This window comes from Microchirus variegatus, assembly GCF_963457635.1.
Source record: "Microchirus variegatus genome assembly, chromosome: 3".
Lineage (NCBI taxonomy): Eukaryota > Metazoa > Chordata > Actinopteri > Pleuronectiformes > Soleidae > Microchirus > Microchirus variegatus.
The window spans coordinates 432,501-457,500 of NC_139804.1; the positions used below are offsets into that span (position 1 = coordinate 432,501).

The window sequence follows — 25,000 nt, forward strand, 5'->3', positions numbered from 1 at the left end:
CTGAGGACGGTCCACTCTGCAAAGTCTGCTTTCAAATGAAACCGTTTAAAGGTGCAGTGGCTTTAAATAACAGCTGTGTTGAATGAATGTGATTCATCATAACGATAAAGAATCGTCTCTAACAGAATTCACTTTGCTCTTTCTTAGCTTTGATCTCACTAAATTTAAATCAATTAGATTTTTTTAAGCAGCATTTTAAAAAAAACTGGTGTTTTTTAAAAATGCACTGCACCTTTAAGCAGATGAGAGTTTATAGTCAATGACTTTTAGTCAAGTGTGTGATTCTCTCTGACAGTATTGTGTTGTTGTTGTTGTTGTTGTCGTCTTTGTATCACATGACACATGATGAGCTTTAGCACTTAAATGTATTTAAATATGCAAACAATAAAGAAACTGGTGCAGAACAAGTTTGCTCAAGTCTTTTTATTTATTATTCCACGTTTTGATAAAGTCTGAAACATCTCGTCATTTTTGATGAATATTTGTGTTTGAACCATGTGACAGACGATCAGGATTATCAGTAGATTATCAGATATTTGTAAATGTAAATAATTACAAATGAGCTTCTTTTGTCTTCACTTAATGTTTTTGAGTATTTTTGCCGTAATCCACGGTCGATTAAGGAAAGAAAGACGAACGTACGACAGATGGAACAGTGGAGATTATGAAGTGTTTTTGTCAGAGAATAATCTGTAAATATTCTCCTCATCCTACGTTTTAACTACGTGTAACTGTTTTCTTTGGAACATGCAAATATACAGATAATGAATAAATTATCATAAACTCTAGATAAACTTTGTTAAGATGCTACAGCGTTAAACTTCTACATCTGATCTCAGTCCAGATTAGAACGACGGTCTTCGGATGTACAACACGAAGTAGACGATCATGGCCAAGAGGACGATGGACATGAGGGCGAGACAGATGATGACGGCAACAACTGGACCCGTGTACTCGTCCTGACCTTTGGAAACTGACACACAACAAACACACACACACTCAACATGTTACACAACAAACACACACACACTCAACAGTGGAGAAAGGCTGTAATCTGTAATCCTGATGCCGGGATTAGACGACACCATCATTCTGTCAGATGATCAATCCCTGTGGATTATTGTCGCGTCTTGTTCGGGGGACTGACGACGCCACCAAGGGTCATTCACGATACTGCACGAGGTCAAAGGTCATTGGGGAGGCGGGGCAAAGACCTGTCAATCATGGCTACCAGAGTGTTGTGGAAGTGTTGTGGGTGATGCTCGTTCAAGACAAATGGACCGTCCGTCCTTCAGAGGGACAGAACGGACTGTCCGACCTTCAGAGGACAAATGGACCATCCGACCTTCAGAGGACAAATGGACCATCCGACCTTCAGAGGACAAATGGACCATCCGACCTTCAGAGGACAAATGGACCATCCGTCCTTCAGAGGACAAATGGACCATCCGTCCTTCAGAGGGACAGAACGGACCGTCCGTCCTTCAGAGGACAGAACAGACCGTCCGTCCTTCAGAGGACAAATGGACCGTCCGTCCTTCAGAGGGACAGAATGGACCGTCAGTCCTTCAGAGGACAAAATGGACCGTCAGTCCTTCAGAGGACAGAACAGACCACCCGTCCTTCAGAGGACAAATGGACCGTCTGTCCTTCAGAGGACAGAATGGACCGTCCGTCCTTCAGAGGACAGAATGGACCGTCCGTCCTTCAGAGGACAAATGGACCGTCGTCCTTCAGAGGACAGAATGGACCGTCCGTCCTTCAGAGGACAGAACTGACCGTCCGTCCTTCAGAGGACAGAACGGACGTCCTTCAGAGGGACATGTTTATGTCTCTATGTAACGCTGTGTCAGAGTTCTCCTGTTGGAAATAGTGAGGACATTTTGTAAATAAGATGGTGGACGTTGTCGTTGGGTGTCACAGATCGTCCCACATGTCTGTCCAATGTCCCCCACGTCTAGAATCTGGACGTCGACCAAACCCCTAAAAACTCGGCCCTGAATTTGTCGTCTGATCCCGACATCGGTCAATACTTATCGTCACTTTCTCCACGTTCAGATTCTTACCGTGAGCAGAAAAGTTTGTCGCAGAATCGTCTGGAAAAAAGAAAAAAATACAGAACTCAGGTCAGAATTTGAGAGCAGTTAAATACACAAGGGACACATTGTGTCCATCAGGGAGGACACATTGTGTCCATCACGTAGGACACGTGGTGTCCATCGACACATGGAGACAAACTACAGTCAGATTAGATCAGATGAATAATTCAATACTAAAATCATCCATCAAAACTCATTGGATTTGAACAGATTAACGTCGTCATGTTTACGTCATAAACAAAAGCAGGTGAAGTCGTACCGTTGGTCGTGTGACCAACTTTTATTGGTCCAGCAGTGACTGTAGCGCTCTGTGTTCCACCTTCACCATCAGTGTCTCGTCTTCTTCTGCCGAATCGTGATTCGGAACAATCCTAGTAGGGTTAGATAAGGTTAGATAAAGGTTAGATGAGGTTAGATAAAGGTTAGATGAGGTTAGATAAAGGTTAGATGAGGTTAGATAAGGTTAGATAAGGTTAGATAAGGTTAGTTAGGGGTAGATAAGGTTAGATAAAGGTTAGATAAGGTTAGTTAGGGGTAGATAAGGTTAGATAAAGGTTAGATAAGGTTAGTTAGGGGTAGATAAGGTTAGATAAGGTTAGATAAGGTTAGTTAGGGGTAGATAAGGTTAGATAAGGTTAGATAAAGGTTAGATAAGGTTAGATAAAGGTTAGATAAGGTTAGATAAAGGTTAGATAAGGTTAGTTAGGGGTAGATAAGGTTAGATAAGGTTAGATTAAGGTTAGATAAAGGTTAGATAAGGTTAGTTAGGGGTAGATAAGGTTAGATAAGGTTAGATAAAGGTTAGTTAGGGGTAGATAAGGTTAGATAAGGTTAGATAAAGGTTAGATAAGGTTAGATAAAGGTTAGATAAGGTTAGTTAGGGGTAGATAAGGTTAGATAAAGGTTAGTTAGCGGTAGATATGGTTAGATAGGGTTAGATAAAGGTTAGATACGGTTAGATTAGGTTAGATAAGGTTAGATAAGGTTAGTTAGGGTTAGGATTTGGTTTCCTCACCGGCTGCAGTGAGCTGCACGACGCCACCTCACACAGTCTGGTGATGCAGTGAATGTAGAACGTGGACACTTCCTGGTTTTGGTGCTCCACAAATCTGAAGGCCTCAAAGGAGAACTTAGCCTCCTGAGACACGCCGTTCAAAAACATGTTAGTCTGAGGGTCGTGTTCACAGCTGCAGAGACACAGACGCAGGTTAGTGAACACGGTTCAGAGGTGATGAACATGAGAACCCTGAGAACCCTGAGAACCCTGAGACTCACCCCACAATCAGATCGTAGAACGTGGTGTAGTTCTGGAAAGGACCCGTGGACGCGAAACATCGGTCCAACAACACGTTGAAACTTTGAGAAACGAGAGATGTTTACAAATGACAAAAGAAAAGACAGCAGCAAATATAAGTTAGTAAAGTTAGTAAATGAGTTAGTAAATATATTTATGCTTAATTCAAGCTTTAATTACAGCTCAAACAAATCACAACAATCTTACATCTTTTTTCTCTTCTGTGTTAAAAACAGCAGTGACATTCACACTCTCACAGATGTGTTTAAATATAATAATGTAATAAATATAATAATTATAATAATTATAATAATAAATAAACATGTTTATGTGACACATTTTCAGTACAACTTCACTTAAATTGTGTCCAGTTTTTCCTGAAAAAGGCTGTAGATTAACAAACTAGTCTCAAATCTTCCAGTCAAACAAGATTATTTTTCTTAAAACAAGAGAAAATTTAATCCCTTTGAGAATATTTGCTAATCTGTGCAGTTTTTGCAGTGGAACTCAAATGTGTTTGAATAAAGAAAAAGACAAACTTTGACGTGAGGTTGACGGCTTTTACTGTGACGTAGATGTTGGTCTTCAGGTTGAGTCCTGAGTTTGGGATTAGCAGCTCATTTAAATAATCTGGGTCCTGTTCCAAAGAAAATGAAGAATGAGAATTCTGTTATACACAGATTAGGATTAGAGTTACCATGGATTTAAAGTTCAATTTAAAACCTTCATTTGAGCTAAACCATCTTTTCTCACTCTGCAGGATCAAGGTCCAGTTGTGATAATATTATTATTGTTTCTCATCATTATTATGGTATAATTAAAACTTCTGTATAAATGACTGTGATATTATACAACATATCACAACTAATACTCGTGATTGTAATTAAAGGGTAAATTTATCACCTGATTGTGTGAATTGTTGTTTTTCATAAACCCCAGAATGAGGCGGATGAAAAAATCTTAACATGTTTGAGTTTTGATGCTAACACTAGGCTACATAGTTTCTCCAACACACACGGAATGGTGGAATAGTTTCCTTTCACCACAACCTGTCTAGGCAGATGCTGCTCTTTGAGTCTGGTTCTGTCAGATTTAAAATATATTTTGTTTTCCTCCACTGACACGTAGTGATTAGTCAGTTTAGTCAGTGTTGACTCTCTTTATGATGCTCATGTTTATCTACATGAAGAGTGTTGACACTCTGTGTAATAACGGTGTAATAACGGTGTAATAACAGTCTTACAGAGTACAGCTGCATGCTCAGTGTGCTGATGAAGCTGCCGTTGTTGTCGTTTATGGCCACGTTCACTCCCGTTCTGCAGGAAATGACACAGTCGCACATGAGAAACTTCAGCTTCACTCATTTCACTGTTGTGTTGTGTTGTGTTGTGTTGTGTTGTGTTGTGTTGTACTCACACACTGACTTGAGTGTTGTTCATCACATACTGCATGGGGTAGCGACAGGAGAACCTGTAGAGGATCTGTGAGCGGTAAGTGATGGTACCAGTGAGCGGATCCACTGAGTTCACTGTTCCCGACATGTTTAAGAACTGGATATTTGAGAAGTCGGCAAAATATCCTGCTCCAATTTCATCGATTAACTGTGAAAAAAGAAAGAATTGAACAGTTGACAAAGTTTGGCTTTAAGAGCAAAAACTGTTCTTTTTGCCTAATGTTTGAATCTTACATTTTAAAGTTAATCTGAAGAAAACACAAGTTTAAAAAAGGTTGGTTCTATATGTTGAATATATGTCTTCTATTCAGATTAAGACACTGATTCAGTTTTCTTAATCTCATGTAAACACCTTAGTTTGACTAAAAACCAGCTGATTTTAGTCAGATTAATGTGTGTGGATCATGTGATTCATAGTCTGATTACACTTAGTCAGACTATGACTTCATCTGGATTAAAGAGTGAGTGTAAACTGTACTGACTGATTGTTTTACAATAGATTTGAAGATGTGAACACGTTTAAAGCTCGTAGAATGTGTTTCAAAGATGCAAATGAGTTTATAATGTGTATAAATGTAAATCAGACACAGTTGAAGAACTTTACCGTGAGGACACTTTTACAGGCACCGGCCAACGTAACATTCAGGGGAATTAGGAAGTTGAGGACCGGTGGATCAGCGGTCATGTCGGCTGTGCCGAAACACAGAGGGTCGTCGACCTGGTTGTTGAGGACCATCAGAGACTCGTTGTAACCAGATTTAAACATCGGACAAATGTAGATGCTCAAGGTCATGAACTCTGTTCCACAGGTCACGTTAATGTCAGTGTTTTCTGAAGAGTTTAGAAAATGATAAGAGGATCAGACTGTGATGGAAATAACAGTGACGTGAAGAACGTGAAGAACGAGAAGAACGAGAAGATCGTGAAGAACATGAAGAACGAGAAGATCTTGAAGAACGAGAAGATCGTGAAGAACGAGAAGATCGTGAAGAACGAGAAGATCGTGAAGAACATGAAGAACGAGAAGATCTCGAAGAACGAGAAGATCGTGAAGAACGAGAAGATCGTGAAGAACGAGAAGATCGTGTAGAACGTGAAGAACGAGAAGATCTCGAAGAACGAGAAGATCGTGAAGAACGAGAAGATCGTGAAGAACGAGAAGATCGTGTAGAACGTGAAGATCGTGAAGAACGTGAAGATCGTGAAGAACGTGAAGAACGTGAAGAACGTGAAGAACGAGAAGATCGTGAAGAACGAGAAGATCGTGAAGAACGAGAAGATCGTGAAGATCGTGAAGAACGAGAAGATCGTGAAGAACGTGAATCACAGACCTGGGTCCCTGAACGTGGGGTTTCCGCTGCATTCAGGCGGCGTCGTCGTCGTTTGGGCCTCGATCCTCAGAACGAGGTCGATCATGAGAATGAGAACGAGAACGAGTCTCATTGTTGTGAATGTGGATCTGTGAGAAAATGACAAAAATCAGAAATAATTCACAGAGAATAAACAGAGAATAGAGAATTCTATCTTCCAAATAAAGATGGAGGTGTTTTATTTTGCAGAGCGACAACGAACAATGACTTTAGTGACGGATTAATCTGTAGATTATTATCTTGAGTCCATGTTTGATCAGTGTTTGTCAAACCTGGAAATGATGATGTTCTCAAATGTCTTGTTTTTGTCCACAAACCAAATTTATAAATATTTATAAATATTCACATTTAAGAAGCTTAAAATGTTTGAAATGATTGAAATTATTCGTATAATTGTTGCAGTAAAAGGAATTTAACAAAAACCAGTCGAAGGAAAGCTAAAAAACATGAATGAGGACAAAGAGTCTAAAGACAGTGAATCACAAACACAATCACAGTAACAAAGAAACGCTGATCTCACCTGAACATGTTTTTCTCATGATCTTTAGTCTCAGATCTATCTTTTATACTTTTCTACGATCGTCGCTCCGCCCTGATCCACTCTGTCGTCCCAGAGGACACAGTCAGCGATTGTCGCACACAATAGAGTCTCAGGTAACACAATCTGAGCCTTAATATTCACGCACATTTTCATTTTAATAACAATCCGTGTGAAGTTCAGGCAGTTTATCATGTCGGGCGTCTCCTGCTCACGTCATGTTGATGTGAAGGAGATTCTTTCACAGCAAAAAGCTCCTTTATGTGTGTGAACGTATAGAGTTTAGCTGTAAAGCATCAGTTAAAGGTCGTCACAACATTAACACTTAATACCATCATTAATCTGGAGTTAAAGGTTTACATTAGAAATGATTATGTGTGAAAGTTCCAGAGCAAATGGTTTCTTTACTCAGAGCAAATATCTCTCTATGTCGACGACGCCCATGTATTTAAGCTTTGGCCTGATCATCATCATCACTGTGATGACCTGTCAATCATCATCATCACTGTGATGACCTGTCCATCATCATCACTGTGATGACCTGTCAATCATCATCATCACTGTGATGACCTGTCCATCATCATCATCACTGTGATCATCATCATCATCACTGTGATGACCTGTCCATCATCATCATCATCACTGTGATGACCTGTCAATCATCATCATCACTGTGATGACCTGTCAATCATCATCATCACTGTGATGACCTGTCCATCATCATCATCACTGTGATGACCTGTCAATCATCATCATCACTGTGATGACCTGTCAATCATCATCATCACTGTGATGACCTGTCAATCATCATCATCATCACTGTGATGACCTGTCCATCATCATCATCACAGTGATGACCTGTCCATCATCATCATCACTGTGATGACCTGTCAATCATCATCATCACAGTGATGACCTGTCCATCATCATCATCACTGTGATGACCTGTCAATCATCATCATCACTGTGATGACCTGTCCATCATCATCATCACAGTGATGACCTGTCCATCATCATCATCACTGTGATGACCTGTCAATCATCATCCATCACATTAATCCAGAACATCATCACATCAAATGAAGCTAAACGAAATCTAATAAACGTCTCTTCTCATTTTCTTCTTCTTCCTCTAGGGGTCGCCAGAGCGCACCACCTGCCTCCATCTTGTCCTTCAGATTTGACAGAGGTTTTACGTTCTGCCCTTTCCTGACGTAACCCTCTCCTTTAGGGCTGGTTCTCTGAGTGCGATGGATGTGGGTTATCTGCTGGAATTTGGTTACCGACTGAAAACGATATTAGATGTTAGAGATAATGAGACAGGAAGTGGGTCATGTGTCACGTTTGAGAAACGTCGTGATTCTCAGTGAAGAAAGAAAACACGTTTTTTAAAAACTCTGGGAAATTCTGTCATCTTGTGTTTTTACATCTTTTAAACGGAAAGAGTGAAGTGATGTGTGTGTGTGTGTGTGTGTGTGTTTACGACAGAGCATCACACTGTGAAAACACTTTAAAACACAATCATACATAAAAACATCAGAGGGAAACATGAGTGAAAACATTAGAAAGAAATAAAAACATCTGCACAATCTCATCAAACGTCCAAGAGGTTTATTCTGGAGATCTGATCCTGATCCTGTGTAGTAATAAATAAGCTTGTGCAGGCCCTGCCAGCAGGTGGCGCTATGCCTTTGACTCAGTTTTTGACTCAGATGGGTCAACGGTGGCTGAACTTCCTTTAAAGTCGTGTTCAGGCTCCAACGGTCGGAATTCACCAACATTCCGATGGTTTCCGTGGCCACGCCCCCTTTGAATCTGCGACACCTTTTGATTAAAAACCAAGATAAAGATACAAAGTCACAGTTTTTTTATGTTAAAATGCTCGAACGACTTCTTTGATCGTCGTCGACTGTGACATGTTTCCACTTAGAGTCGGCTTTGTCCTACCAGGTTTCACCTTTGGAGGCGCCACAGAGTCATTTTGCGCCACATATTTCCCGTATTTTGCCAGTTGTGATTCACCTGCCAACTATCAGCTCAAAAATGTGATCCTTTGGGAAGAAATACACAACTTCAGGAATTCCAATAGGTCCTCGCACCGCTGTGTGTGTGTGTGTGTGTGTGTGAGTGTGTGTGTGTGTGTGTGTGTGTGTGTGTGTGTGTGAGTGCTCGAGCGCTAACGATAACAATAATAAAAGACAGTGGATTGTGAGTCTTGTTGCATAGAAACTGTCATGTATTCACTCAGTGTTTCACACAACATTCACTGCTGTGAAAGAACAGGATCAGTCATTTAATCACAAGTGTTTCTCCTTTCAGATCTTTTATGGCGATAAAAGTCTCCACATTGTTCCCGAGGGACTTTAGTAATGGATCGTTGTTACGGCCTCAGGCTGTTTAACTGTAAATAGACGTTTCTGCACCATTTTGTCCCGTCTGTATATCAAAGCCACACCTAAGCAGAACTCCAGAGTCTTTTGTGAATCGGTCCCTGAAGATCAGCTCCACAATACAGTGTGAGGGTAGAGCTCGGAAAAGAAGCCTGTTGTGTTTCTTAAGACGGATCCGATGTCAAATGCCACTTTTAATCTGTCCTTTGTTGTCCAAGCGTTTGTCTTCTGCAGGCAAAGCCCTCAGTGATGCTGGAGGGTTATTTCTTGAGCAGTGATTGAGCCAAAGTGCTGAGACATTTAGGTCAGAAACCAGCATGAAAAACACAAATGAAGTGTTTTAAAAAGGCGACAGATGAAGTTAGAGTTTGTTGAAACGTCATCAATCATCTGGATCCTTCAGAGCTGAGACCTGAGGACAAACTGTTCAAGCTCTGATCCACTTTTGTCCATTAAAAAATGGACAAAAGGTCGATGTGTAACCGTGACACTGTTACCATGGAAACCAAGGTGTTGCCAAATAAACCAGCAGTGTTTATTGTATTGCTGTGACGCATGCTAGGAAGCTAGGACCTAGCTTATCACTGATATCTCAGTATCAGTGTCTCGTATGTCATTGACAGAAATATAGGCCACACAGACACTGAAAATATAAAATATCTTAGACATTTATTTACTTTGACTTATTTTAACTTGTGTTACTGGAAGAAGCAAACACTCTTTTTGACATTGCATCCCGTCTTTGCTGAGCTAAGCTAACTGCTAGCTGTAGCGCTCACTCTCACGGCCCATGTTGACACACGTCACAGACGCTCAGTTCTTCCTGTTTGAAGTTTCACTGAAACACAGAAAAACTTCAAGGTCAACGTGACGATCGACTGCTGCTGTTCACGACTAACGTGAAATAATGAAGCATAAAAACATGCTTTAAGTCTGAATGTTCAAGACTTTCCTGCACAAATATTTACATTAACAACAAACACTTGAAAAGAATCAAGAGAATCATTTAGTTCTAGTGCAGAGGTTCTCAAAGTTCTGATACCTGAGGCCAATTTAGGAACCCAACATTGGACTGAGGGTCTTCAAAGGAAAAGAAAAGGAAAAAAAACAGAAATAAATCCCATTTGTAATAACTTTAATGACCAGATTTCAGTTCTACAGTTTAGCGTTAAGTAATATAAGCATTAATACAATAACGCTTTATAATTTACTGGGTAATTACCCAGTATTTTGGCCATTGTTCTTACCTTCTAATTACAGGTTAATACCAAGTAACACATTTCTGTTACCATATATTTACTGGGTAAATAGCTAGTAATTGGGGGCTGTAGCTACCTGCTTATTACCAGCTTATAACACAATAATACACTAAAATTCACCATATAGAAACCAGGTAAATACACAGTATTTTTGTTTACACTTGTCTGTATCCAGTAATGTGCAATAAACATTTAACAAGCTTAGTCGCTCCTGGATTAAAACTAGCAGCTGTAATTCACTGTGGGGCCAGAAATGTTTCTGCGGGTCGTCATTGGCCCCCGGGCCGCACTTTGAGAACCAATGTTCTAGTCGTATTAGAACTTTAACTGAACGATTATAAATGCAGAAATGTTTGTTCTTTTGTCAAATGATCTGTGAGTGAATTGAGTTCATAACTGTGCACTTTGGTCTAGAATCATGTCATAGTTTTCATGGACAACATTGTATTATAGTGCAGTCGTGTGTCACCTGGTGGAGATTTATCAAGTTACACCCGTAAAAGAAATAAATGAACTGTACCAGAGCGGTTATTTAGCTTTAGCTTTAGCTTTATATTCGATGCTGTTTGTGTGACCGAATATGCTGTAACGTCTTAACGACTGGTTCAGTATCGCTAACGACGGCTAACTTATCAACTGGTCAACTCAGAGGTGACGTCACTTCCTGTTCCGACCCCTGACCTCCGATGTAAATGGAACACGGAGATGTGATGGTGAACAAACACAACTAGATAAGAAAAAAACAGGGTTCAGGTTTCACATGATCCTTGAAATCATTAATCGTTTGTGAATTAAAGAAAAAACATTCAAGGTCTTTGACCAAGATCTCAATGACAATCACCTGATCAGATCACTGTCAAGATGCAGATCAATAAAGTGGAGTTCATGGCCTACACGTCTTCCTCATTCACTCATAAATGATGTTTTCAAAAGTTTTCAGTGACAAAAATCTTCATTTACATGTGGACGAAAGAAGACGAGCTCTAAAAAAGGTCTGTAACGATTTGATTTGATTCTTGTGACAAACTAAAGTGCTGAGCTGTTGTCGTTCATTAGAGACACAACATTAGCGTCACATCGATCACAATGACGGTTTGTTGGTGTTGGTTTAAAATCCTTTAAAGACGATCTGAACCCAAGACTTTGGAGAAGTCGTCTTGATCAACATTAGAACATGAAGTCAAGTGTTAACATTAAAGGTCCTGATTCAAACTGAGTGAATCTCTTCACTGACATTTAGGTCAATACTAAATATTAATGTGGGAACAGACAGTGAAATGTGGGTCATCATGATTTATAACAAACACTGGGATTGTTTTCCATTAAACGAGCTCTGATGTGACCTTTAAAACCTGGGATCCTCCTCAGATTGTGTCACAACATGTTATGATAGAAGCTCCAGTGTTTGAGACACTGACTCATCTTCACTCTGGTCTCATTTCACTCAACAGGAAACTATTGTCAAGTTTAAACAAAAAAACACACAATCATTCTTTCTGGTTTAATTTGACCCTGAAGAGAAAAAACAAGGAAACAACAGGAACAGATCTGACACAAACAATACTGATGCATACGCACATACATATACGTACACACATACATACATATACACATACATACATATACACACATACATACATACATACATACATACATACATATATATACATACATACATACATACATACATATATACGTTGATAGATACATACATACACATACATACAATTACATACATACATACGTACATACATACATACATACATACATACACATACATACATACATGCATACATACATATATACATACATACATACATGCATACATACATACATACATGCATACATGCATACATACATACATACTTACATACAGACAAACATACATACCTACATACATACATACATACATACATGCACACATACATACATACATACATACATACATACTTACATACAGACAAACATACATACATACATGCATACATACATACATACATACATACATACAGACAAACATACATACATACATGCATACATACATACATACATACATACATACATACATACATACTTACAGATATACATACATACATACTTACATACACACATACATACATACATACATGCATACATACATACATACATACTTACATACACACATACATACATACATACATACATACATACATACATGCATACATACATACATACATACATACTGTATGTTGTCAGTCTCACACTGGTTTATTTTCATCATTGCATGAGAGAAGATGCAGTGATGGGTGAACATCATATATTTCAGCAACAGAAACATGTAAGTTTTTATGAAACATGGTTCACGCTGGTCCTTAAAGTCCTTAAAGTTTGGGAATTTGTAAAAAAAAGGCCCTTGAAAGTTCTTGAAAATGACCTTAAATAAACATGGGTCATTGAAAGTGCTTAAAGATTTAATAATACTACCATGTGTCCTAGAAATGCTCAAATTAATATTCATAACACTAAACTTTTGCTCTGCCTCAGACATGTTTGAGATGGTACAACAACGCCATCTAGTGTTTGTCAGTTGTTAAGTGAATATTAAAGTCAGAATAGACTAGTATAGACTAGAATAGTTTGTCCTGTTTTTATATTTACAATAAAAAATATATAATATATTGATTTATTCTTTCCAAGAACATTCATTCATTTTGCATCATGCATGTTTTTATTGTGAACTTTATTCCATATCAAAACAAACGCTTTTATGATGAAATTCTGTGAAATCATGTCGTCCAGAAAGTTCACTTTTTGTTTGATTCGACTGTTATCAGATAACTGCTGAGTCGTCATCAGATAACTGCTGAGTCGTCATCAGATAACTGCTGAGTCATCATCAGATAACTGTTGAGTCACCATCAGATAACTGCTGAGTCACCTGAGTCGTCATCAGATAACTGCTGAGTCATCATCAGATAACTGCTGAGTCACCATCAGATAACTGTTGAGTCATCATCAGATAACTGTTGAGTCACCATCAGATAACTGCTGAGTCACCTGAGTCGTCATCAGATAACTGCTGAGTCATCATCAGATAACTGTTGAGTCACCATCAGATAACTGTTGAGTCACCATCAGATAACTGCTGAGTCACCTGAGTCATCATCAGATAACTGCTGAGTCATCATCAGATAACTGCTGAGTCACCATCAGATAACTGTTGAGTCACCATCAGATAACTGCTGAGTCACCATCAGATAACTGTTGAGTCATCATCAGATAACTGCTGAGTCGTCATCAGATAACTGCTGAGTCATCAGATAACTGTTGAGTCACCATCAGATAACTGCTGAGTCGTCATCAGATAACTGCTGAGTCATCATCAGATAACTGCTGAGTCATCATCAGATAACTGCTGAGTCACCATCAGATAACTGCTGAGTCATCATCAGATAACTGCTGAGTCCTCATCAGATAACTGCTGAGTCACCATCAGATAACTGCTGAGTCGTCATCAGATAACTGCTGAGTCGTCATCAGATAACTGCTGAGTCATCATCAGATAACTGCTGAGTCGTCATCAGATAACTGCTGAGTCATCATCAGATAACTGCTGAGTCGTCATCAGATAACTGCTGAGTCGTCATCAGATAACTGCTGAGTCACCATCAGATAACTGCTGAGTCGTCATCAGATAACTGCTGAGTCATCATCAGATAACTGCTGAGTCACCATCAGATAACTGCTGAGTCATCATCAGATAACTGCTGAGTCGTCATCAGATAACTGCTGAGTCACCATCAGATAACTGCTGAGTCATCATCAGATAACTGCTGAGTCATCATCAGATAACTGTTGAGTCACCATCAGATAACTGTTGAGTCACCATCAGATAACTGTTGAGTCACCATCAGATAACTGCTGAGTCATCATCAGATAACTGCTGAGTCATCATCAGATAACTGTTGAGTCACCATCAGATAACTGTTGAGTCACCATCAGATAACTGCTGAGTCATCATCAGATAACTGTTGAGTCATCATCAGATAACTGCTGAGTCATCATCAGATAACTGTTGAGTCACCATCAGATAACTGTTGAGTCACCATCAGATAACTGCTGAGTCGTCATCAGATAACTGCTGAGTCACCATCAGATAACTGCTGAGTCATCATCAGATAACTGCTGAGTCATCATCAGATAACTGTTGAGTCACCATCAGATAACTGTTGAGTCACCATCAGATAACTGTTGAGTCACCATCAGATAACTGCTGAGTCATCATCAGATAACTGCTGAGTCATCATCAGATAACTGTTGAGTCACCATCAGATAACTGTTGAGTCACCATCAGATAACTGCTGAGTCATCATCAGATAACTGCTGAGTCATCATCAGATAACTGCTGAGTCATCATCAGATAACTGCTGAGTCATCATCAGATAACTGTTGAGTCACCATCAGATAACTGTTGAGTCACCATCAGATAACTGCTGAGTCATCATCAGATAACTGCTGAGTCATCATCAGATAACTGTTGAGTCATCATCAGATAACTGCTGAGTCATCATCAGGTTGTATTTTTCCACCAGTTCACTGAACAAACAGTGCTATCTGGAAGGTTCTGAGTGACAGGAGACATGGACACACCCACTCTCCCTCACACACACACACACACACACACACACACACACACACACACACACACACACACACACACACACACACACACACTATATTATACTATATTATAAGACTATAAGAGTCAGATTATATACAGTGTTGTTGTAGCTGCATGTTTATACGGTTCTTTATTTTCTTAAAAACGTCCCTGCCCTAAATCATCAATTTCCTGTTAGCAACAGCTGAGTCATCATCAGATGCTTTAATCTGATTGGAGCAGAGGATTCTTCAGTTCTGGAAAGTTCTGAGAGAGAGGAGGCTCGGCCACGCCCACACACACCCACACACACACACACACTGTTAAAGCGTGAGTGACAGCGGGACCAGAAGAGAAGAACTACGTTTGATTAAAGTACGACTTTAAACTACGGTTCGTGAATTTAACGCAGGTGAGTGAGTGTGTGTGTGTGTGTGTTTGTGTGTTGCAGCGTGATGTTAAACATTAATATGTGCGTAATTCCATAAATGAAGCTAACGTTAGTATAATGACGGTGTCTGTTCATCAGCTAACTGTTAGCTACAAACAGTTAGCTGTTAGCTACAAACAGTTAGCGTTACAAATGTTTAATTATTAATGAACACATATGTGACGTAAAGTGAATCTGTGAATCTTTGGTTCATTGATTCAAAGCCTCTTTATTAGGTACAGCAGGTTCAACATTCCACAACATTCCACAGTGTGTGGAAACATTCCTCACATGGGTTTGGTTCATGTTCACATTTACATTTACACAACATATATGTTAATAAGAGCAGATTATTATGTACACGTATGTTTTAACTGTAACATCTGTAACACCTGACTATGGATGGAAATCATTATCGCTCCAATATTGATCAAAATCACTGGATCTGATTTATCAGCTAAAGCATTTGAGCTCTTTCATCATCAATGTGTTGATGATCTGAAATTATCTAAAATGACTAATGTCAGACTAATGTCAGACTAATGTCAGACTAATGTCAGACTAATGTCACTATGGGCAGAATAAAGTGGTCTAAACCAGACATTTTCAAGTTGATTAATCATTAAAACGCATACAATCATCCTGAACCTTAATTTAATACAAAGATATTCACACAGATTTGTTGATGTTTAAAATCACTGAGATCTGGTGACTGGAGGCTTAAACGTTCACTGAATTCATCGTCCAACAAACCGTTGGGATGTTTGTTAGGTTCATTTGATTTAATCTGAGAAATAATCTCATATGGGTCATTTGACACAGCAGCCATTTTGACTTTTGTGAGCTGGACATGACATGAGAAGAACATCATGGTCATTATTAGAGCATGGATACATGATGGACATCTACTCACATGGTGATTTCACTCAAGTTCTTTTCGTAAAATATGGTGATTTATAATATTTTATATCAGAAAATGTTTAAAAATGTCGTCAGTGTTTGTCAAACCTGGAAATTCGTTCTTCAACGTCTTTGTTTGAATGATTTCTTTAATTCATGGAGCAAAGAAACCAGAAAATATTCACATTTAAGAAGCACTGTTTATTTAGTCATGGATTATTTGAACAAGTCAAAGTAAACCACCATGGCTGGCTAATGTGAACAGTTAGTGGTTATAGTTGAAATAGAGTTAGTTAAGAAGAGCTGATGGTCGTTATTGCGTGGGTGTGTTATTTTCAGAGGAATCAGCCCAGTTTTACTGCCTGAACTTGTAAGATAACTTTTATAATTACAGCAGCAGCCTGAAGGGTCGATACAGAGCAGGAAGAAGCCAAACTATCCGGATTATATCTATATATGGTGATGAGCTCATGCTCAGGTATCTGTCAAGACTCTGCCTGCTTTTAAAGGCTGTTTGTAAGACACCAGCAGTGGGCGGGGTTAACAGCAGACATGTCTAGGACACCAGCAGTGGGCGGGGCTAACAGCAGACAAGTCTAAGACACCAGCAGTGGGCGGGGTTAACAGCAGACATGTCTAGGACACCAGCAGTGGGCGGGGTTAACAGCATACATGTCTAAGACACCAGCAGGGGGCGGGGTTAACACGTGTCCACTATGATGTTCCTCTGCAGACATGTCTAGGTCACCAGCAGGGGGCGGGGTTAACACATGTCCACTCTGATGTCCCTCTGCAGACATGTCTAGGTCACCAGCAGGGGGCGGGGTTAACACATGTCCACTCTGATGTCCCTCAGCAGACATGTCTAAGACACCAGCAGTGGGCATCGACCTGGGCACCACCTACTCCTGTGTGGGCGTGTTCCAACACGGCAAAGTGGAAATCATCGCCAACGACCAGGGGAACCGGACCACGCCCAGTTACGTGGCCTTCACTGACGCCGAGAGACTGATCGGTGACGCCGCCAAGAACCAGGTGGCGCTGAACCCCAGCAACAGTGTCTTTGGTAGGGTTTTCTTTGACTGTACTGATTAGCAACACTAATTGGTCAAAACTCTGTCGTTGCAGGATCGTTTTATTGTGGCTGTAAAGCTGATCACACAGTGTGTGTCCACTCTGTCTTCTCATGTCTGTGCAGTTGTAAAGTGGACAGGCTGAATAATGGAACACAGATCAAATGTTTCTCAGATGAATAATCGTGTTGTTGTTGTGTTGTTATGAAGATGCCAAGCGTCTTATTGGGCGTCGGTTCGATGACTCCGTCGTCCAGGCCGACATGAAACATTGGCCTTTCACTGTCATCGACGAGTCTTCACGACCCAAAGTCCAAGTGGAATACAAGGGTGAGACCAAGACCTTCTACCCAGAGGAGATCTCCTCCATGGTGCTGCTCAAAATGAAGGAGATTGCAGAGGCTTATCTGGGCAAGGTAACACCTGTGTGTCATGGCTCTGTGTGTTGAATCCTCTCTGCTCTGATGATTACTGCCCTCTAGTGTCTACTTTACCAAACTGGTTTGACTGAGGTGCTAAAACAAGCTCATTGTTGTTGCACGGTTTTAAAATAATGGTGATAAACATCTGACGTTCTTGTGGTTTTTGTTCTTCAGACTGTAACGAGTGCTGTGGTCACTGTTCCCGCCTACTTCAATGACTCTCAGCGTCAGGCGACCAAAGACGCCGGAACAATCTCTGGACTCAACATTCTTCGTATCATCAACGAGCCGACGGCTGCTGCCATCGCTTACGGTCTGGACAAGAAGGTACGACAATAACATAATCAAGACTTTTATATTGATATTTGAAGTAGAGATTGACCCATATGGTTTTTACAGGTCCGATACCGATTATTAGGAGTCAAGGAGGCCGATAACTGATATTTGGGGTGAATTCCAATTCTTTACTTTAATCCTCAATCTCAAAAATGTTCTCCCTCTAGTCCAAGTTCTGTCCTGATTCTCAGATAAATTAAGTTGAGGCCAAGTTTAAGGGCTGTATCGCCCTCAATATTGAGATTTTCCGAGACCACCCTTGGGAGCAAGGGCTACCCAGAATGCATTGCGTGTTTTCACATAACAAAGATGGCGTCGGAAGCAGTGAAACGAGTGCGATACAAATGAAGTATTTTCTTTGTTAATAGAGATATAAAAATGATCTTAGTTTAGGCCCATATTATGGATTACTGACGTCATTGTTGCCTAACATTTATTTTTATTTTACCATCTTTTGTCAATAGTCGGCCGGTGTGGTTTACTTTTCAATAAGTCGTGGTGTGTGGTAACTGTCAGCTGAATATTTGTATGAGTATCATCTTATAACTAACTGACAACCTAATAACTTGACTGACAAACGGATCAGAATAAATAATCCTGACGTAAATGTGTTCTTCTTCTTCTTCTTTTTTGGAGTTGACAGACTGGACGCAGCTTTGGCGTTATTTTGCCCCCTACAGTCTGAAGACGTATCTGCATTTAAGGGGTGTCCCATTTCTAAGTGACAAAATAACCCTCAACACTTGGTTTTGAGGCCAGTTAAGATTAAGGGTTTGAGCTTTAGGGTTAAGATAGGAATTATTCATTTACAGTACAGGAGGCTCAGCAGCACGAAATTTGAAATAAATAAACAAATTGATCTCTTATCGGCCGATTCGCATCAAAATTCCGAACATCATCCTAGTCCTGGTCTGAGTGCTGGTTCCAATCCTGAAAAATGTGAGGGTTGCGTGAGGTCGACAGAAACAATAATTTCATGTGGTTTGAAATCGACAGGTCGGCTGTGAGAGACACGTCCTCATCTTTGACCTGGGCGGCGGAACGTTTGACGTGTCCGTCCTGACCATCGAGGACGGCATCTTCGAGGTCAAGTCCACGGCGGGCGACACCCACCTGGGAGGCGAAGACTTCGACAACCGCATGGTCAACCACTTCATCGGCGAGTTCAAACGCAAGTTCAAGAAAGACATCAGCGACAACAAGAGGGCGGTGCGGCGTCTTCGCACGGCCTGCGAGCGAGCCAAGCGCACGCTGTCCTCCAGCACGCAGGCGAGCATCGAAATCGACTCGCTGTACGAGGGCGTGGACTTCTACACGTCCATCACCAGGGCGCGCTTCGAGGAACTGAACGGAGACCTGTTCAGAGGAACCCTGGATCCCGTGGAGAAAGCTCTGCGTGACGCCAAGATGGACAAAGGTAAGATCGACGAAATCGTCCTGGTGGGCGGGTCCACTCGAATTCCTAAGATCCAGAAGCTTTTGCAAGACTTCTTCAACGGGAAAGACCTGAACAAGAGCATCAATCCTGATGAAGCGGTGGCCTATGGAGCAGGTACAAGCACACAGATAACAGTTATTATTATAGCTGTTATACCTGTGTTTTTAAATTATTATTATTATTATTAATATTCATTAATAAACTCGTTTGTGCAGCTGAAGCTAACATCCTCGCTCTGCTCTCGTGCAGCCGTGCAGGCGGCCATTCTCTCTGGAGACAAATCTGAGGTAGTGCAGGACCTGCTGCTGCTCGACGTCGCCCCCTTGTCTCTGGGCATTGAAACTGCAGGAGGAGTCATGACGGCTCTGATCAAGAGGAACACCACCATCCCCACCAAACAGACGCAGACCTTCACCACATACTCGGACAACCAGCCTGCAGTCCTCATCCAGGTAACACTGCAGTAACCAGATTAACATAATCCAGGTGTAGACGTGGTGATATGTGTGGGTATGCCCTGATGGATCCTGATGGACCCTGATGGATCCTGATGGACCCTGATGGATCCTGATGGACCTTGATGGACCCTGATGGATCCTGATGGATCCTGATGGACCTTGATGGACCCTGATGGACCATGATGGACCTTGATGGACCCTGATGGATCCTGATGGACCATGATGGACCCTGATGGACCCTGATGGATCCTGATGGACCTTGATGGATCCTGATGGACCCTGATGGATCCTGATGGACCCTGATGGATCCTGATGGACCCTGATGGACCCTGATGTACCCTGGTGTCTTCTGTGTCTCAGGTGTATGAGGGTGAGCGAGCCATGACCAAAGACAACAACATCCTGGGGAAGTTTGACCTGACAGGAATCCCTCCTTCTCCCAGAGGAGTTCCTCAGATCGAGGTGACCTTTGACATCGACGCCAACGGCATCCTGAATGTGTCTGCGGCGGATAAGAGCACGGGGAAGGAGAACAAGATCACCATCACCAACGACAAAGGTCTGTGACTTCACTGTCCACGGCTCTCAGGCTCAACACGTCTTTTATTTTGAAATTAAATGGACTCCTTTTTTGTTCCCGCTCAGGTCGTCTGACGAAAGAAGACATCGAGCGAATGGTCGACGAAGCAGAGAAGTACAAAGCCGAGGACGAGGTCCAGAGAGAGAAGGTGGCTGCGAAGAACACTCTGGAGGCGTACGCCTTCAACATGAAGTCCACGGTGAACAACGACAATCTGAAGGGGAAGATCAGCGACGAGGACAAGGAGAAGATTCTGGACAAGTGCACTGAGGTCATCAGCTGGTTGGACAGGAACCAGGTGAGGAGCAGAGGAGCTGCCTTCAGACCATCATCATCATCACTGAACATGTCTCATGTCTGTCTCCATGTTTCAGTCTGCAGAGAAAGACGAGTTTGAGCATCAGCAGAAGGAGCTGGAGAAGCTGTGTAATCCCATCATGACCAAACTGTACCAGAGCACAGGAGGAACTCCAGGAGGAATGCCGGGAACGTTCCCTGGATCTGCTGGTGAAGGTGGAGCAAGCTCTGGTCCCACCATCGAGGAGGTCGACTAAACCAGAGTTTAAACCAGGCTTTAAACCAGAGTTTAAACCAGAGTTTAAACCAGAGTTTAAAACCCTGATTTCAAATCAGTGCCTTAAAGCAGGATTATAAAAGTCTCTCTTTACTTTATAAACTTCTCTGTTTATATTTGAGTTATTTTGTAAACTCTGACTCAATAAAAAGACTTTTGCATTTTGTTTGTTTGTCACATGACTTTACACAGGAAACAATGTGTTTTTATACCAAATTAACTTGAACTGTAATCCAGATTAACCCAGATTAAAAATGAGTTCAGACCCAAAAAAAAACAACAACGCTCTTTTAGTTTTTTATTTTATTATTTATTTGTTTATTGGTATGGGTTTGAGTGGGCGGAGCTTTGGTGACTCCTGTACGCACACATGAAGAAGAAAGTCTATATATATATAATTATATAAATATATATATTATATCACTAAATACCTTTACAAATACTTGATTGAAATGATTGAAACACAGAACAACACAGAAAATATTGTGTGTTGTAAATGTGCTTAATATAATATTATAATTAAAAAATATACAAATATAATAACGTTTTAGTCTATTTTGTTATAATAAAATAGATTTTAAAAACGTTATGTTTTTTATCAAAATAACCCTTTCACACATTTTCTTCTTCTGTGTTTTATTAATTGTAGATAAACACAGGTCACGTGACGTTCTGATCAGATTAACTTTATTCTGATTAATCTGAGCGGAATAAACATCATGATAATAATCTTTGGAATCCCCTCTCTTTTGTCTGTCTGTGACTTGGTCTCTTCCACTTCCTGTTTGTAGTCCATATAAGGGCGTGTCACAGAGGTCAGAGGTCAAACAGAGAACAGCAGAACACAAACAGGTGAGAGATTAGAGATGAATCAGTGAATTCTGTGAAAGAGTGAATGACACAAATGAGTAAAGTCGAGTTTTAACAACACTTTTGTTGTTGTTTTTGTCATATTTTTTGTTTTTTTGTTATATTTGTTGTTTTTCAACATTTCACATTTGGTTTGATTTGGTTGTTGATAGTCTTTGTTTAGTCTGTTCTTTTTTCAGTTTTTCAGTTTTCATTTTGAGAAAATCATGTTTAAAAAAAACATTTATTATATCAAAAGATTTAATAGTTATTTTTGTTTTGAGTTTGTTAAAATGAAAAAAAGTGAATTTTCTCTTCGTATTCACTATAAACAATTTATATATATGTGTGTGTGTGTGTGTGTGTGTGAGTCAGATGAAACTGTGTGAACTCTAAACTAAAATAAGAGTCAAATCCTTCCACAGTGATTCATTGCATTGACCACTAGGTGGCAGAGAAACACAGTAACACATCATGATGTTTCCTTCAGATTAACTTAATCTCTGAATGTTTCACAGCTCATTTAAAGATGAACCTGGAATTTAAAAAAAAGAGGTTAAAATTTAAAAAGATGAAATTTACAATTACAAATTTACACAAACAATGAACTTATTTAAATTTGTTTAACTATGTTAAAGAAAAAAAAAGTCCTCTAACGTCGTCTTCGTCCTCTGACGTCGTCCAAATTAAATCTGAGGAACGACCAAGAGGAAGGAGGAGGAGTTAGATGATAAAGGGGAGGAGCCCAGGACTGAGCCCTGAGGTTCACCTGTACTGACGAGGGAGGGGAGGAGACAAACTTCATGCAAATGAGTTCTATTTTCTGCATTTAATTCATAATGTTTTAAATGAAGAGCTCACTTCATTTCCTCTCGGCCACAGAAAACACGGAAAACATCGAACGTTAGCATGAGAAAAGTGAAGAGGGAAACTCCACAGGAACATGAATAAATCAAACATGTAACATGTATGTGTGACACACACACACACACAGGAACATGTATCATCTAATAAATCCATTACATTTCATTAAAAATACAATACTTAGCTCCGCCCACGTGAATATTTCAACTGATGACCCATTTAATGTGAACCTGGACCAGGACCTGGACCAGGACCTGGACCAGGACCTGGACCAGGACCTGGACCAGGACCTGGACCAGGACCTGGACCAGGACCTGGACCAGGACCTGGACCAGGACCTGGATCAGAACATCGACCTGGACCTGGACCTCTGTCTCTCTGGGACAAATGGACATAAATGGTGGGATTACAGTTTGTCAAAGTGTTAAATGAGATTAAAAACATTCTCTGACACAGTGATGCTGCTGCAGTGGAGGAAGAAGACGCCAGGGGGCGACAGAGAGCAGCGGAGGCAGGTGAAAGGAGGCGGAGACTAAGGCAGAGGGGGAGGAGCCACAGAGACATGAGAGACAAGGAGGTGTGTGTGTGTGTGTGTGCGTGCGTGCGTGCGTGCGTGTGTGTGTGTGTGTGTGTGATGAAGGAAGAGGAGGAGGAGGAGCTACGATGTGTGTGTGTGTGAGAGAGAGAGAGAGAGAGAGAGAGCACTGAAGACATGGACTTAACCAGAGAGTGAAGCTTCTGTGGAGGACAACTTTACACTGTGTGTGTGCGCGCGTGCGTGACCTGTGTGTGTGTGTGTGTGTGCGTGCGCGCGTGACCTGTGTGTGTGTGTGTGTGCGTGCGCGCGCGTGTGTGTGTAGATGTTGGATGATGAAGATGAAGAGCAGAGTTGGATCAGTGCTGATGTTACTGTGGATTATACAAGGTAAGACATGACTTCATGTTAACACTATAGACACAGACACACAGACAGACAGACACACAGACACAGACAGACAGACAGACTGACAGACAGAGACGTACATTTTTCAGAATTTTTAAGTAAAATAATAATAATATTTTTCTTCTGTTGAAAAACGTATTGATTTATTTGTGTTCTGGTTCAGGTTCTGGTTCATGTTTTATTATTTACTGAATCTGAACTCAGTGTTAATGAACAGCATCTGTGTTAATTATGTTAATGATCATCATGTGATTTACATATCATTATCATAATTATTATAATGATCATTATAATAATTATTAATAAAAGATCAGAAGAACAAGATCAGTGATTGAAAAACTGTCATTAATTCTAAAATAATTGTTACTTTATGAACAAAGATGTTTCTGTTGCAGGAGAATTCAACGTAGAAGAAGATTTAGATTGAAACTAAATGACTTTAATTGATGATTCAAACCTCGTGTCTGTGATCTTTATGGGCGGGGTCACACCTTGATGGGCGGGGTCACACCTTGATGGGCGGGGTCACATCCTGATGGGCGGGGTCACATCCTGATGGGCGGGGTCACACCCTGGACAGATCACCTGTCCATCACAGAGACGAACAGCCGTCCACTCTCAAACCTCTGGAAAATAATAAGAAGAAACAAGACTTTTGATAAAGTGATGTGACAGGACGTCCATATAAGGATGTGTCCATATAAGGATGTGTCCATATAAGGACATCCTGTGGTCATGGAGCAGCTGATATATTGAGTGGGCGTGGTCTAAGAGTGAAGATAAACACAGAGAATCATTAAAACGCTCTAAGATGTTTCAACGCCTACGACAGATTTAATGAGTCAGAAAATGATCTGAACACACACACACACACACACACACACACACACACACACACACACACACACACACACACACACACACACACACACACACACACACACACACACACACACAGCTCCTGTAGACCCCTGCAGAGGAACAGACTCAGGATCTGCTCAGAATAACTGGTGCAGTAAAGAGACGATGATGATGTTTGTGTTTCTGTAGCTGATCCAAGATCTGATGTGACTTTGACTGTGATTAACACA

The 25,000-nt window shown here is 40.7% G+C and overlaps 2 protein-coding genes across 4 annotated transcripts; one reads left to right on the forward strand and one right to left on the reverse strand.

Moving 5' to 3' along the window:
* Nucleotides 1-3,084: 3,084 nt before the first annotated feature.
* On the reverse strand, nt 3,085-5,666 carry LOC310924592 (zona pellucida-like domain-containing protein 1; the record flags this gene model as incomplete). Its single annotated transcript, XM_083886375.1, has 6 exons — nt 3,085-3,286; nt 3,375-3,455; nt 3,933-4,030; nt 4,637-4,709; nt 4,810-4,994; nt 5,451-5,666. Coding segments are annotated over 6 exons (855 nt in total), but the record flags the coding sequence as incomplete, so codon positions are not given.
* Nucleotides 5,667-15,370: 9,704 nt separating this feature from the next.
* Nucleotides 15,371-21,413, forward strand: LOC310924673 (heat shock cognate 71 kDa protein-like). Of its 3 annotated transcripts, none has more exons than XM_083886465.1 (9): nt 15,371-15,454; nt 17,229-17,438; nt 17,656-17,861; nt 18,042-18,194; nt 19,200-19,755; nt 19,891-20,093; nt 20,460-20,658; nt 20,745-20,977; nt 21,054-21,413. In XM_083886465.1, exons 2-9 carry the CDS (start codon nt 17,234-17,236, stop codon nt 21,231-21,233), a joined length of 1,935 nt encoding a protein of 644 aa, XP_083742591.1. In that variant the 5' UTR covers nt 15,371-15,454; nt 17,229-17,233; the 3' UTR covers nt 21,234-21,413. The 3 variants fall into 3 exon arrangements, with proteins under 3 accessions (XP_083742591.1, XP_083742592.1, XP_083742593.1); XM_083886466.1 differs by having other exon boundaries at nt 15,373-15,454; nt 17,169-17,438; XM_083886467.1 differs by having other exon boundaries at nt 15,382-15,454; nt 17,232-17,438.
* The last annotated feature ends 3,587 nt before the right edge of the window (nt 21,414-25,000 follow it).